Raw genomic sequence first — 15,000 nt, forward strand, 5'->3', positions numbered from 1 at the left:
CCAAGCAAGCCAGTGGCGACTAATGTTACTGTGTTTAAATGCAGTGTCATCCATGAAATCATCAGATGAGAAATCTTTACTAACCTCTGAAGAAGCATAAATGTGTCTGCCCATCAGTGCAAAACTTATGAACGAACCACTGACTCATAAATGCACTTTTATGTGATTTTTGCGTCCGGCTCTGATCAGCAGTTTTGTATTACACAAACACGTTACCCAAGATGAAGAGAACATTCTTACATAATAATGAATGACGTAATCATGTCTGGAACAGAAAAGACATCGGGCATATGGGAAACCAGACCGCAGGATTATAATAGACTTGTGAAAAGCTTAGAGCTGAGAACATTTAATAAATGCATGCATTTGTTTGGTTTGGTTTAAGTTTTGCATTAGTTTTTAATAAGAAAAAAAAAAAGATGGCTTTCACTCTTTTTAAGGTACATTTCTTGCTATTATCAAACCTTCAACTATGACTTTAAGCTTTAAGCTCTAAACTTAGGCTGAAAACCTGTAACCATTGGCTTCCTTAGTAGGAAAAACAAGTTGATGGTTACAACAATAACATTGGACGATAATAACAATTGACGATATTAACCATTGCCAAAAACGTTGATGATAATTACAGAGTTGACGATAACAGTAACAATAATAGCAGTTGACGACAACAGAGTTGCCAAAAACATTTATTATAATAACGGAGTTGATGATAACAGTGACAATAATAGTTGAGAACAACAGAGTTGCTGAAAACATTGATCATAATAACGGAGTTGGTGATAACAGTGATGATAATAACAGTTGCCAAAAACATTGATAATAATTACAGAGTTGAGGATAACAGTGACGATAATAGCATTTGACAACAACAGAGTTGACGAAAACGTTGATGATAATAACGGAGTTGGTGATAACAGTGACGATAATAGCAAGTGAAAACAACAGAGTTGACGAAAACGTAGATGATAATAACGGAGTTGGTGATAAAAGGGACGATAATAGCAAGTGAAAACAACAGAGTTGACGAAAACGTTGATGATAATAACGGAGTTGGTGATTACAATGACAATAATAGTTGACAACAACAGAGTTGTCGAAAACATTGATGTGAATAATGGATTTGATGATAACAGTGATGATAAAAACAGTTGCCAAAAATATTGATGACAATTACAGACTTGACAATAACAGTGACAATTATAAAAGTTTATGACAACAGAGTTGCTGAAAACATTGATGGTAATAAGAGTTACCAAAACCATTAATGATAATAACAGAGTTGACCATTAGATATATATATATATATATATATATATATATATATATATATATATAGATAGATAGATAGATAGATAGATAGATAGATAGATAGATAGATAGATAGATAGATAGATAGATAGATAGATAGATAGATAGATAACAGTTGACGATAATTTCAGTTGATGAAAACACTGATCATAATAACAGAGTTAACGATAATAACAGTGACAATAATAAGTTGACAATCATAACAGTTGTCGAAAACATTGATGATAATAACAGAGTTGTCGATAACAGTGATGATAATAACATTGATGAAATCATTGATGATAATAACACTTGACGATAACAGTGAAGATAACAAGAGTTGAAGACAACAGAGTTGCCGAAAACATTGATGATAATACTTGTTGATATCAATTGACTACCAGATTTTCCAAAAACATTGATGATAATAAATTTTAATGATAACAGTGATGATAGTAACAGTTGACAATAATAACAGTTTCTAAAAACTTTGATAATAAGATTTAATAACAGTGATGATAATAAGTTGACGATAATAACAGTTGCCGAAAATATTGATCATAATAACAGAGTTGACTATAACAGTTGACAACAACAAAGTTAACTAAAACATTGATGATAATAACTGAGTTGGTGATAACAGTGACGAAAATAACAGTTGACGACAACAGAGTTGCCGAAAACATTGATGATAATAACAGAGTTGTCGATAACAGTGACGAAAATAACACTGATTAAAACATTGATGATAATAATAATTGACGATAATAACAGTTGATGACAATAGATTTGCCAGAAATGTATTATAATAACACTTGATGATAACAGTTGACAATAACATATTTGTCAAAAACACTGACAATAACAGTGACAATAACATTGATGAAAACATTGATGATAATGACATAGTTGACGATAACAGTGACGACAAAACCATTGATGATTTATCAATTCACGATAACAGTGACAATAATAACAAATGACGATAATAACAGTTGATGACAATAGCTGCCGAAAACATTGATGATAATAACACTGATGATAACGGAGTTGACGATAACAGTGACAATAATAACATTGACGAAAACATTGTTGACGATAACCGTGACGATAATAACAGTGACGATAATAACAGTTGACAACAACAGAGTTGCTGAAAACATTGATCATAATAACAGAGTGGACAATAGCTGTTTATGATAATAACAATTGACCACAACAGAGGTGCCGAAAACAGCGATGATAATAATAGAGTTGACCATAAAAGTGACGATAATAACGGAAACCAGGCCGTGGAATTACAATACAGTTGTGTATTGCATAAAGGTGAGAACATTTAAGAAATGCATGCATTTAAAGCTTGTTTTTTTGTTTGCATTTGTTTTTGTTTAGAAATGACCTTGACACTATCTTTTAAGGTGCATTTCTTGCTATTATTAAAGCTTTAACTATGACTTTCAGCTCAGTAAACTCCTAATTTGCTGCTTATTAATAATTATTAGTCTTTCATAATAGCAAAAACAAGTTAATGGTTTTCAGCATTCTTCAAAATATCTTCTTTTGTGTTCAAAAGAAAAAAAGAAACTCAAATAGGATTTGAATCAAGTGAAAGGCAAAGTAAATGATGACAGAATTGTAATTTTTGGGTGAACTATCCCACGCACTTTTAAAAGGGGTTTAAACATGGTTTGTTGTCACACGTCTTTGGAAATAAACGGCCTCTAATGGTAAACATTTTTCAGGGGGGGAAATCCCTGCCAAAACTAGGATATCTTCCTCATTAGCAAAGGATGTTAGTCTTGTTTTTGAATCTGCGACTATGCTGACACATATTAATAGCTCCGCCCTCTTTCGAAAAGAGCACAATCTCATTTGAATTTAAAGCGACAGTCATCAAAATGGCACAATTAGAATTAGGGCCTAAAATGGAGATTCAAAGAGTCATAAAGATTATTTGTGTTTATTTTTTTTAGCTTAAACCTCACATATACACTTTAGGCACATCAGAGACTTATTTTACATCTTGTAAAAAGGCACATAAAAGGTCCCCTTTAACTGACATCAACTAATGCAACCTTATTGTAGCAATATGTCTTGCGTCAGAATAATAGAGCCTATTTGTCCTGTTGAGTGAGTTTCACTTCTGTTGTTGTGGTCAGACTGAGCACATTTCTGTCTGTCACAACAGTTGTCTGGGGTTTAGACTGTTGATATTGGTCTCACTGGCGTCTGTCGGCTGGTGGTTTTTGAGGAACAGACAAAGAGGAAGTGAAAGATGATTCGTGTGGAGATGTGTGGTGTATATACGTCTGGATTAACAGCAGTGACCTCCTGAATGATGAGGTCTGCCGAACACGTGATGAATAATGCAAATAAAATGCACAGAGGAGTTGGTCAAACAGAACAGAGTATGACAATAGCTCATTATTATTATTATTATTAATATTATTATTTTATTTTTTTATTTTTTAATGCACACTCATTTTCAGATTTTAATTCCGCAGCATGACTTATTTCAGATTAGCAGAAGATACAAACCTGTTTTATTGCATTTTCTTTATTTACATCTTTAGATTTCAGTTTCAGTAGATGTTTTTGTATGTCAGAGATGGTTTTTGTTTTTTCTTTCTAAAGGGTTTTACTTGGAGGATTGTTAATGTTTGACTCACTCTACTGTTTCGGGTATATTACAAACATTTTCCAATCTGTTTTTTATTTAAATGATATACAACAAATTTACAGTAAGCTTAATTCATTATTAATGTAGAATAATGAAAAATGTGATGGGAAACATTTAATTCTTTTACTAATTGTTGTTTTCTTAAAGTTAAAAACGACTAACAGAGTTGACGATAATAACAGAGAGTTGATGATGATAACAAAGTTGACGATGATAACAAAGTTGACGATAATAGTGGCGATAATAACAGAGTTGATATAATGACAGAGATTTGACTATAATAACAATGAATTGACGATAACAGTGTTGACGATAATAGAGATTACGATTATTACATTTGACAATAATAATAACTGAAATTTGAAAATAACAGGGATTTGACAATAACAGAGGTGATGATAATAACAGGTAATTGACAATAATAACAGTGATTTGACAATAACAATGAGTTGATGGTAACAGATATGATGGTAACAGAGTTGATAATAACAGTGACTAATAACAGAGTTGACGATAATAATGGTGATAATAACAGAGTTGATATAACAGAGATTTGACAATAATAACAATGAGTTGACGATTAACAGTGTTGACGATAACGTAGTTGAAGATAACAATGAAAAAAATAACAGATTTGACGATAACAGAGATGACGATTATTACATTTGACGATAATAATACCAGATTTTTTAAAAATAATAACAGTGTTTTGACAATAACAGAGCTGACGATAATAACAGATATGTGACAATAATAACAGTGATTTGACAATAATAACAATGAGTTGACGGTAACAAAGTTGACAATAACAGTGACGGTAATAACAGAGTTGACAATAATAATGGCGATAATAACAGTTGATATAATAACAGAGATTTGACTATAATAACAATGTGTTGATGATAACAGTGTTGACGATAACAATGAAGATAATAACATAATAATAACAGACATTTGAAAATAATAACAGTGATATGACAATAACAGAGTCGAAGATAATAACAGATATTTGACAATAATAAAAATAATTTGACAATAATAACAATAAGTTGACGATAACAGTGTTGACGATAATGAAGATAATAACAGAGATTTGACGATAACAATAATTACATTTGACTATAATGATAACAGATATTTGAAAATAATAACAGTAATTTGAAAATAACAGAGTTGATATAATAACAGAGATTTGACTATAATAACAATTAGTTGACGATATCTGTTGACGATAACAATGAAAAAAATAACAGAGATTTGACGATAACAGAGATGACGATTATTACATTTGAAGATAATAATAACAGATATTTGACAATAATAACAGTGATTTGACAATAACAACAATGAGTTTACGGTGAAAGAGTTATAACAGTAACGGTAATACCAGAGCTGACGATAATATAGGCGATAATAACAGAGTTGATATAACAGAGATTTGACTATAATAACAATGAGTTGACGATAAAAGTGTTGGCGATTACTGAGTTGACGATAACAACGAAGAAAATAACAGATTTGACGATAACAGATGACGTTCATTACTTTTGACGATAATAATAACAGATATTTGAAAATAATACCAGTGATTTGACAATAAAAGAGTTGACGATAATAATGGCAATAATAACAGAGTTGATTTAACAGAGATTTGACTATACGAACAATGAGTTGGCGATAACAATGAAGATAATAACAGAGATTTGACGATAACAGAGATGACGATTATTAAATTTGACGATAATAATAACAGATATTTGAAAATAATAACAGTAAGTTGACGATAACAATTGCGATAATAACAGAGTTGATATAATAACAGAGATTTGACTATAATAACAATGAATTGACGATAACAGTGTTGACAATAACAGAGATTACGATTTTTACATTTGACAATAATAATAACTGATATTTGAAAATAACAGGGATTTGGCAAAAACAGAGGTGACGATAATAACAGGTAATTGACAATAATAAAAGTGATTTGACAATAACAATGAGTTGATGGTAACAGAGTTGATAATAACAGTGACTAATAACAGAGTTGACGATAATAATGGTGATAATAACAGAGTTGATATAACAGAGATTTGAGTATAATAACAATGAGTTGACGATTAACAGTGTTGACGATAACGTAGTTGAAGATAACGATGAAAAAAATAACAGATTTGACGATAAGAGAGATGACTATTATTACATTTGACGATAATAATATCAGATATTTGAAAATAATAACAGTGTTTTGACAATAACAGAGCTGACGATAATAATAGATATGTGACAATAACAGTGATTTGACAATAATAACAATGAGTTGACGGTAACAGAGTTGAAGGTAACAGAGTTGACAATAACAGTGACGGTAATAACAGAGTTGACAATAATAACAATGTGTTGACAATAACAGTGTTGACAATAACGGAGTTGATGATAAGTGTTGACGATAACAATGACGATAATAACAGATTTGACAATAACTGAGATGACGATAATTACATTTGACGATAATACTAACAGATATTAGAAAAAATAACAGTGATTTGATGATAACAGTTGACGATAATAACATATTTGACAATAATAAGTGATTTGACAATAACAGAAAGTTGACGATAACAGTGAAAATAATAACAGTTGATGGTAAAAGCAGATATTTGACAATAATAACAGTGGTTTGATGATTTCAGTGTAGACGATAACATAGATGGTGATAATAGCAGAGATTATGATAAGGGAGTTGATGATAGTAACAGAATTGATGACAGAAGCAGAGATTTGACAAAAACAGAGAGATTTCGATAATAACAGAGTTGACCATAACAGACTTGAGGATAATGGAGTTTATGATAATATCAAAGATTTTAACAAAGACATTACGAAAATAACAGAGTTGACGATAATGGAGTTTACGATAATATTAAAGATTTTAACAAAGGGATTACGAAAATAACAGAGTTGACGATAACGGACTTGACTATAATAATGAAGATTTGACAATAATAACTGAGACTTTAACAAAGAGTTTACGATAATAACGAAGTTGACGATAACGGAGTTGACAATAATGGAGTTGATGATAATAAATCAATGAAATGTCACATTAACAGAGTTGACAAAAAAATTTTGTCCTATTTTTATCAACATTTTGTACAAATAAATGAAAGAAAAGTAATGACACGCATCAATGCCTTCCAGAGTTTTCCGCAAGAGAAAGTGACATCACTCAGAGCAAGTCCCATGCTTTTTCTATCAGTGCTTAACAGATTGTTCTGCCTTTTTGTAACCAATGTAACAGAGAAGACCAGAATGTTGGGATACACACAAAATGTGTTTTTTTTTTTATAACTGAAATTACAAAAAATACTGAAAATAGATGTTTCATGCAAATGATTATTTAATTTAATAGTTTATACACACAAAATATAAAAATCTGTCTGAATTATTTCCTAATATAAGTATATAGTTTGTGTGCATTGTGGAATGTAAATGTTTTGTGTATCTTGCAATTTCTATCCAGTGCTTTATTTAATGAAATATGTCAATAATGTGCATGACATCGCAAAACATTGTGTCTTGCGTTATGCAGTATGTACAGTTTACCAGGGATGCAGTGGATACGATTTATTTATAATGTGTTTTATGTTCATGTTTTTGTGTGTGTTAGCTCCTGGAGTCACCTGAGGTGAAGGAGGACGCTGTTCTCTGCTGTTCTATGGAGGTGAGTTTATAACACTGCTGATAAACATTTATAATGAAGGAGATCCGGGAGCAAATGAGACTCATGCACATGCAGAATTACTACTAATGTACTGGGTCAATATTCAAACTCGCAGACTGTAAATCATTCACAATGTAGCATGTAAATAATGCATATAAAATGCAAAATGAATATAAGTTACAAAGACGTTCCCCTACATCTTAGCTCCTTCAGTTTGTCTCCATCCAGAGAATGATGATGATGTGATGAAGCCACAGACGGATCATCGAGAGACATTTTGTCTGGAGACGCAGCTGATCTAGTCTGTCCGGCTCCTCTCTATAGTCTCGTCTCTTTTTGTCTCTCTGTCTGCCCTGGATTTGACCTTTGACACTTCTTTTCAGCCTGAGTGTGTCTGTGTCTGTCAGTCTGTGTTTTTTCATCCCCCTTTAAACAGATATTACACTTAGGCCGTACTCACACTAGGTACAGTTGCCTCGAACCGGGCCAAAGCACGCTTGTCCCCCCTCCCGTCTCCCCCGACGGCCCGCGCTCACACCATACCGGGCCACGGCACGCTTACGTCATCGCTGCTGCGCTGTTCAGAAGCGCTCTCTATGGCAAGCCTTTTTAGCATTTAAATCTTTGTTCTGACTCCATAAATATATTTAGAGATATCTCTAATTATATTTTGACTAGTCATAATTATAATTTGACTAGTCAGAATAACAATTAGAGATATCTACAATTGCAAATGTACTAGTACGAAATCAGATTGGAGATATCTGCAAATATATTATGACTAGTCATATTCCTCCATTGACTTCCATTGAAAAATATTTGCAGATATCTCTAAATGAGTTTTGACTCGTCACAATTGTAATTAGAGATATCTCTAACTGAGTTTTTACTAGTCATACAGATGTCTTTAATTCATAATATTTAGAGATATTTACAAATATATTTGAAGATATCTCTAATTAATTTACTAATAGTCGAATTACAGTTGTAGATATCTTGAATTGGATTTTTGACGAGTCAAAACACAGAGATATCTGCAAATATTTTTCAATGGAAGTCAATGGAGGAATATGACTAGTCATAATATATTTGCAGATATCTCCAATCTGATTTCGTACTAGTACAATTGTAATTGCAGATATCTCTAATTGTCATTCTGACAAGTCGAATTATAATAATGACTTGTCAAAATATATAATTATATCTCTAAATATATTTATGGATAGTCAGAACAAGGTTTAAATGCTAAAACGGCTTGCCATACGCTCTCATTTAGCAGCACAGTGGAGATTTCTCTAGTTATATCCTTTCAGTCGTTTGTTATGCAGTGACATGCAGTCAAATATTTCGCCAAACAGTCCTTAGGGATGCGGGGACACAGTCAGATATTTTACCGAACAGATCCGCCACTTTTGGCGCTCATAAACAATCAAAGCTCTCGAGCTGCAGGAATGAGGAGGTCTGCTGAAGGCGCGCAGCTGACGTGCAGTGAGGAGTTTGCGTCTTTAATAAACTACGGCAGTTTGCGATCACTGAACAGTAAGAATGATTAATAAATCCATATCAAACAGTCCCTTAAAAGTCACGTCTCGCTTTCGGTTTCGGGCTTTGGCGCGTTTCGCGCTCACACACAAGCGTACCGCGCCAAAGCCCAAGTGTACCGCGCTCAGGCACACCTCTTCCAACCGGGCCAGGGCCGGCCAAGTGAACCGTGCTTGAGCCCGATTCAGCGCACTCACACTTCTCAAACGATCCGGGAAACAGGCCTGGGCACGGTACGGATGGCATAGTGTGAGTAGGCCCTTAGTGCCCACTCACACTTTGCTATTCGAACCGTGCCCAGACCTGTTTCCTGGGTCGTTTGAGAAGTGTGAGTGCTCTGAATCGGGCTCAGGCACAGAGCGCGGTTTACTTGGGCTTTGGTGCGATATGCTTGTGTGTGTGTGTGCAAAATGTACCTGAGCCCGAAACTGAAAGCGAGATGTGACTTTAAGGCACTGTTTCATATGGGTGTATTAATGATTCTTACTGTCGTAGATTATTAAAGACGCAAACCCCTCACTGCATATCAGCTGCGCCTTCAGCAAACCTCCTAATTCCTGCAGCACGAGGGCTTTATGGTTGTTTATGAGCGTCAAAAGTGACGGATCTGTTCGGCGAAATATTTGACTGCGTGTCTCTGCATATCAAACCACTTAACCGATATAACTAAAGAAATCTGCACTGTCATCATCGATGACGTAAGCGTGCCCAGGCCCAAATGTAACGGGAGTGCGGGCTGTTGGGCAAGACAGGAGGGGGGACAAGCGTGCTTTGGCCCGGTTCAAGGTAACTATACATAGTGTGAGGCCGTACTCACACTAGGTACAGTTGCCTCGAACCGGGCCAAAGCACGCTTGTCCCCCCTCCCGTCTCCCCCGACGGCCCGCGCTCACACCATATCGGGCCTCGGCACGCTTACGTCATCGCTGCTGCTCTGTTCAGTGAGAAGCGCTCTCTATGGCAAGCCTTTTTAGCATTTAAATCTTTGTTCTGACTCCATAAATATATTAGAGATATCTTTAATTATATTTTCACTAGTCATAATTATAATTCCACTACTCAGAATGACAATTAGACATATCTGCAATTACAATTGTACGAAATCAGACTGGAGATATCTGCAAATATATTATGACTAGTCATATTCCTCCATTGACTTCCATTGAAAAATATTAGCAGATATCTCTAAATGAGTTTTGATTAGTCACAATTGTAATTAGAGATATCTCTAACTGAGTTTTTACTAGTCATAATACATTTGGAAATATCTTTAATTCGTCATATTTAGAGATATTTACAAATATATTTGAAGATATCTCTAATTAATTTACTAATAGTCGAATTACAGTTGTAGATATCTTGAATTGGATTTTTGACTAGTCAAAATTCATTTGGAGATATCTTTAATTACAATTGTGACTAGTCAAAACTTATTTAGAGATATCTGCAAATATTTTTCAATGGAAGTCAATGGAGCAATATGACTAGTCAGTCATAATATATTTGCAGATATCTCCAATCTGACTAGTCGAATTATAATTATGACTAGTCAAAATATAATTAGAGATATCTCTAAATATTTTTATGCATAGTCAGAACAAGGTTTAAATGCTAAAACGGCTTGCCATACGCTCTCACCCAGTAGCACAGTGGAGATTCCTCTAGTTATATCCTTTCAGTCGTTTGTCATGCATTGACTTGCAGTCAAATATTTCGCCAAACAGTCCTTAGGGATGCGGTGACGCAGTCAGATATTTCACCGGACAGATCCGCCACTTTTGGCGCTCATAAACAATCATAAAGCTCTCGTGCTGCAGGAATGAGGAGGTCTGCTGAAGGCGCGCAGCTGTCGTGAAGTGAGGAGTTTGCGTCTTTAATAAACTACGGCAGATCACTTTGCGTTCAGTGATTTGTGATCACTAAACAGTAAGAATGATTAATAAATCCATATGAAACAACCCCTTAAAAGTCACATATCGCTTTCAGTTTCAGGCTTTGGCGTGTTTTGCACTCACACACAAGCGTACTGCGCCAAAGCCCAAGTGAACCGCGCTCAGGCACACCTCTACCAACCGGGCCAGGGCCGGCCAAGTGAACCGTGCTTGAGCCCGATTCAGCGCACTCACACTTCTCAAACAATCCGGGAAACAGGCCTGGGCACGGTACGAAGGGCATAGTGTGAGTAGGCCCTGAGTTTGGCCTCACAGTCTAACCAAAAATGATTCCTGACACCTTCAACAATTATCACAGTTAATTCACTATAGTTTAGAAAATGTGACCCTGGACCACAAAACTTATGTTTGCATGTGTGCATATGTGTGTCTTATGTTGTATGGGTGCATAATTTTCATAATAGCCAAAAATCATAGTATGGGTTAAAATTATCGATTTTTCTTTAGTGCCATAATCATTAGAATATTAAGTGAAGATCATCTTCCATGAAGGCATTTTGTACATTTCTGACAGTACATTCATCAAAATTACATTTTTGATTAGTAATGTACATTGCTAAGAACTTAATTTGGACAACTTTAAAGGGAATTTTCTAAGTATTTAGATTTTTTTTTAAACCCTCAGATTCCAGGTTTTCAAATAGTTGTACCTCAGCCAGACATTGTCTAGAGTGCCTTCGTGCCCTCGCTTTGTCGATATACAGCCCATTATTGCAATGCTACGGCTGTAATATTGCGTTTATGCAACAGTTCGATGTTAATCGTGTATATATATAAAAAAATTAAGCACAGATAGTCTCAAAAATCCTTTTTGTATGAAAGAAACTTGAGGTACTACTTTCTCTGTCATTCATTAACATCTGCAGCTGACTGTCAGAACAGCAGAAACTGCTGCTAATTCAGCAACATCACTTTAGAACAAGTATTTGAATTATTCCCCAGTGTAATATTATTCATACCTGTCAACCCTCCTGTTTTTCCCGGGATTCTCCCGTAATTTAGTTTTATCTCACTATCATCCCGTAAGGGTATTTTCCCGTAATTCTCACGTATTTTCAGACTTTCTCTTAAGGGTGGCAAATAAACATTAAAAAGCCGAGCCTCAGTTTACGCAACCCATACCGCCGAACCACCAGGGACCGCCCCTTGCTCTTAAATGAGTCTATTCTGTGCTTTCGCTTTGTTTAGGCATGAAAACACTTTGAATTAAACATAAAAACAGCGCGATTCCCTTCCTTTTCATTGCAGGTGCCGTCTCCCCTTTATATGCAATCCTCAAAACAGTCATATAGCAGTGCGTGACTGTCAGCTGACGCGCTCCATAGTGATAAATAGATGCTGTTTCCCAAACGGATTCTGTACTTGTGATTTGAAGCGGAGCAAAAGTTTGGGTTTTGGGTGCATGTTTAAACAGACATACACATAATTAATAATAATAGCATCTAAAGATGTTGAGCTTAGTAGGGTTTTTTTCCAAACACAACTAATTTCGTCCTAAATGAGCCTAAAAAGTCAGAAAAGCAATAAAATGCTTTCATTATAATGTTAGATGTGTGCAATTTTAAAGTGAAACCTGTTATTTAATGTAATCAAACAAAAAAAAATTTAATAAATGAGATTCATTAATTGCTCTTTAATCAGAATGTGTAAGTTTTACAGTATGGAAACGGCTAATGAGATTTGATGACTTGGTTCTATTTCTTCATAATAGCTCATTTTAATAAGCTGAATCCCTTATTATGGTGGGCATTTCCCTTATTTTCACATCCTAATGTTGACAGGTATGTGTATTATACACTATCTGACAAAAGTCTTGTCGCCTATCCCAGTTCATTCGCCTATTCCCTGATCATTTGGTATCAAAAGTGGCTTATATGAAAGGCAAAGACCTCTAGATTACGCTTATTTAACCAAAATAAAATATGATCATGCATTGATTTTTTGCTGTTTTATTAGGACAGTAAGGTCTGACGTAGGTCTTCTGCAGTATTTGTGATGATTGGGATGCAGTTCACCAGAAGATTCAGCAGAAAAATCCACCTTCTGCCACTTTTGATCAACTAGAAGTCAAGTTGTTATTTGTTGCTCTTACAACTGGGATCCACCACAAGACTTTTGTGCGGTAGTGTAGCGTAATGTTATGTCTAAAACGGGTGATTTTGCTCACATTTTAAGATTATAAGGCTGAACAGCATGAAATGCCATCAGTCTACAGAGATTTCCCAGTATTTCTCTGCTGCAATCAGGACATCACAATAATTAACCCCGAAAATCCAAAATAAAGCATATGCTACTAGACTATTATTCAATTCAATTCAATTCAGCTTTATTTGTATAGCACTTTTACAATGTAGATTGTGTCAAAGCAGCTTCACATAAATGGTCATAGTAACTGGAACAGTGTAGTTCAGTTTTTAGTGTTTAAGTTCAGTTCAGTTTAGCTCAGTTCAGTGTGATTTAATCATTAATGAGAGTCCAAACACTGAAGAGCAAATTCATCGATGCGTAGCTCTACCGATCCTGAACCATGCGAGCCAGTGGCGACAGCGGAGAGGGAAAAAAAATTCACCTGATAGGAGTGAAGAAAAAAAACCTTAAGAGAACCAGACTCAGATGGGCACGACCATTTTAATTTCTCCGCTGGCCAAAAGTCTTGTGCAGAGCTTCAGTCACCGCAGTGGAGGCTGGAAGCTGGCCTCAGCGAAGACTCGTCTGTCCCTGGAGCGTCGCTGGAATCAGACTCATGTTCTCCACTCCCCATGACCATTAGCGCAGCAGCAGCTCAGGATATGGCCTGATCCCGGATATGGAATCCTTGGGATCATCTCGTCGCTGGTCTTGGATCCAATCAGTGACTCCGCATAATCTGAGGACCTCGGGATGAGTATCCCCAGGTGAAAATAGAGAATAATGAAAATAATTAGCATAGCTGCCTTTCATAGTGTATATAAGCAAGATGCAGAAGCCTGTGTGGAACCCGCTAGGTGCTGCATTGAGTGTATGCTTTACTAAACAGATAGGTCTTTAATCTAGTGTTGAACTGCGAGAGTGTGTCTGAGCCTCGGACGTTATCAGGAAGGCTATTCCAGAGTTTAGGAGCCATAAATGAGAAGGCTCGACCTCCTTTACTCGACTTTGCTATTCTAGGTACTACCAGAAGCCCTGAGTTTTGAGATCTTAAAGAGCGAGTTGGATTGTAGCGAGACAGAAGGTTGGTTAGATAAACCGGAGCTAGATTATTTAGAGCTTTATAGGTGAGAATTAATATTTTAAATTCAATACGAAACTTAACAGGCAGCCAGTGTAAGGAGGATAAAATTGGGGTGATATGATCATATTTTCTAGACCTGGTAAGAACTCTGGCTGCTGCATTTTGTACTAGCTGAAGTTTGTTAATAGAGGATGCTGGGCAGCCAGCAAATAGAGCATTACAGTAATCCAGCCTAGAAGTCATAAAAGCATGGACTAGCTTTTCTGCATCTGAGATGGACAGCATATTTCGTAATTTAGCGATATTTCTCAGATGAAAGAAGGCAGTTTTTGTGACATGGGATATATGGTTTTCAAAAGTTAGATTGCTGTCTAATATGACACCCAGATCTATTATGGTATAAATACAGCACTACAGCATACAAAAGAGAGAGATCGACTTGGAAAGTCACTTACCTGTTAATGATTTGTTCTGATATTACTAGAATGTCGCACAGCTATCAGCCAATCAGATTTGAGAGCCAGACAGAACTGTTGTATGAATATATTATATGAATAAATCTTATGATCACCCTCTTCAAGTAAAGTGTTAGCTGTACCCTATC

General features: G+C 35.3%; 1 protein-coding gene across 5 annotated transcripts in view; it reads left to right on the top strand.

Annotated features, from left to right (window-relative positions):
• Nucleotides 1–15,000, top strand: part of ctif (CBP80/20-dependent translation initiation factor) — a 133,610-nt gene that overhangs the window by 116,807 nt on the left and 1,803 nt on the right. For 2 of the 5 annotated variants that reach the window (XR_012397074.1, XR_012397076.1), the window contains 2 exons: nucleotides 7,638–8,156; nucleotides 11,385–11,976. Coding sequence is in view for 2 of the 5 variants with exons in the window: in XM_073935696.1 (XP_073791797.1) it covers nucleotides 7,638–7,691 (54 nt within the window). In the remaining 3 variants the exon portion in view is untranslated. Of the gene's footprint in view, nucleotides 1–7,637; nucleotides 8,157–9,498; nucleotides 9,586–11,290; nucleotides 11,977–15,000 lie in introns of those variants that run through there. The other 3 variants (XM_073935696.1, XM_073935695.1, XR_012397075.1) reach the window with 2 other exon arrangements.

The sequence above is a fragment of the Danio rerio genome, chromosome 21 (genome assembly GCF_049306965.1).
Source record: "Danio rerio strain Tuebingen ecotype United States chromosome 21, GRCz12tu, whole genome shotgun sequence".
In the NCBI taxonomy this organism is placed as follows: Eukaryota; Metazoa; Chordata; class Actinopteri; order Cypriniformes; family Danionidae; genus Danio; species Danio rerio.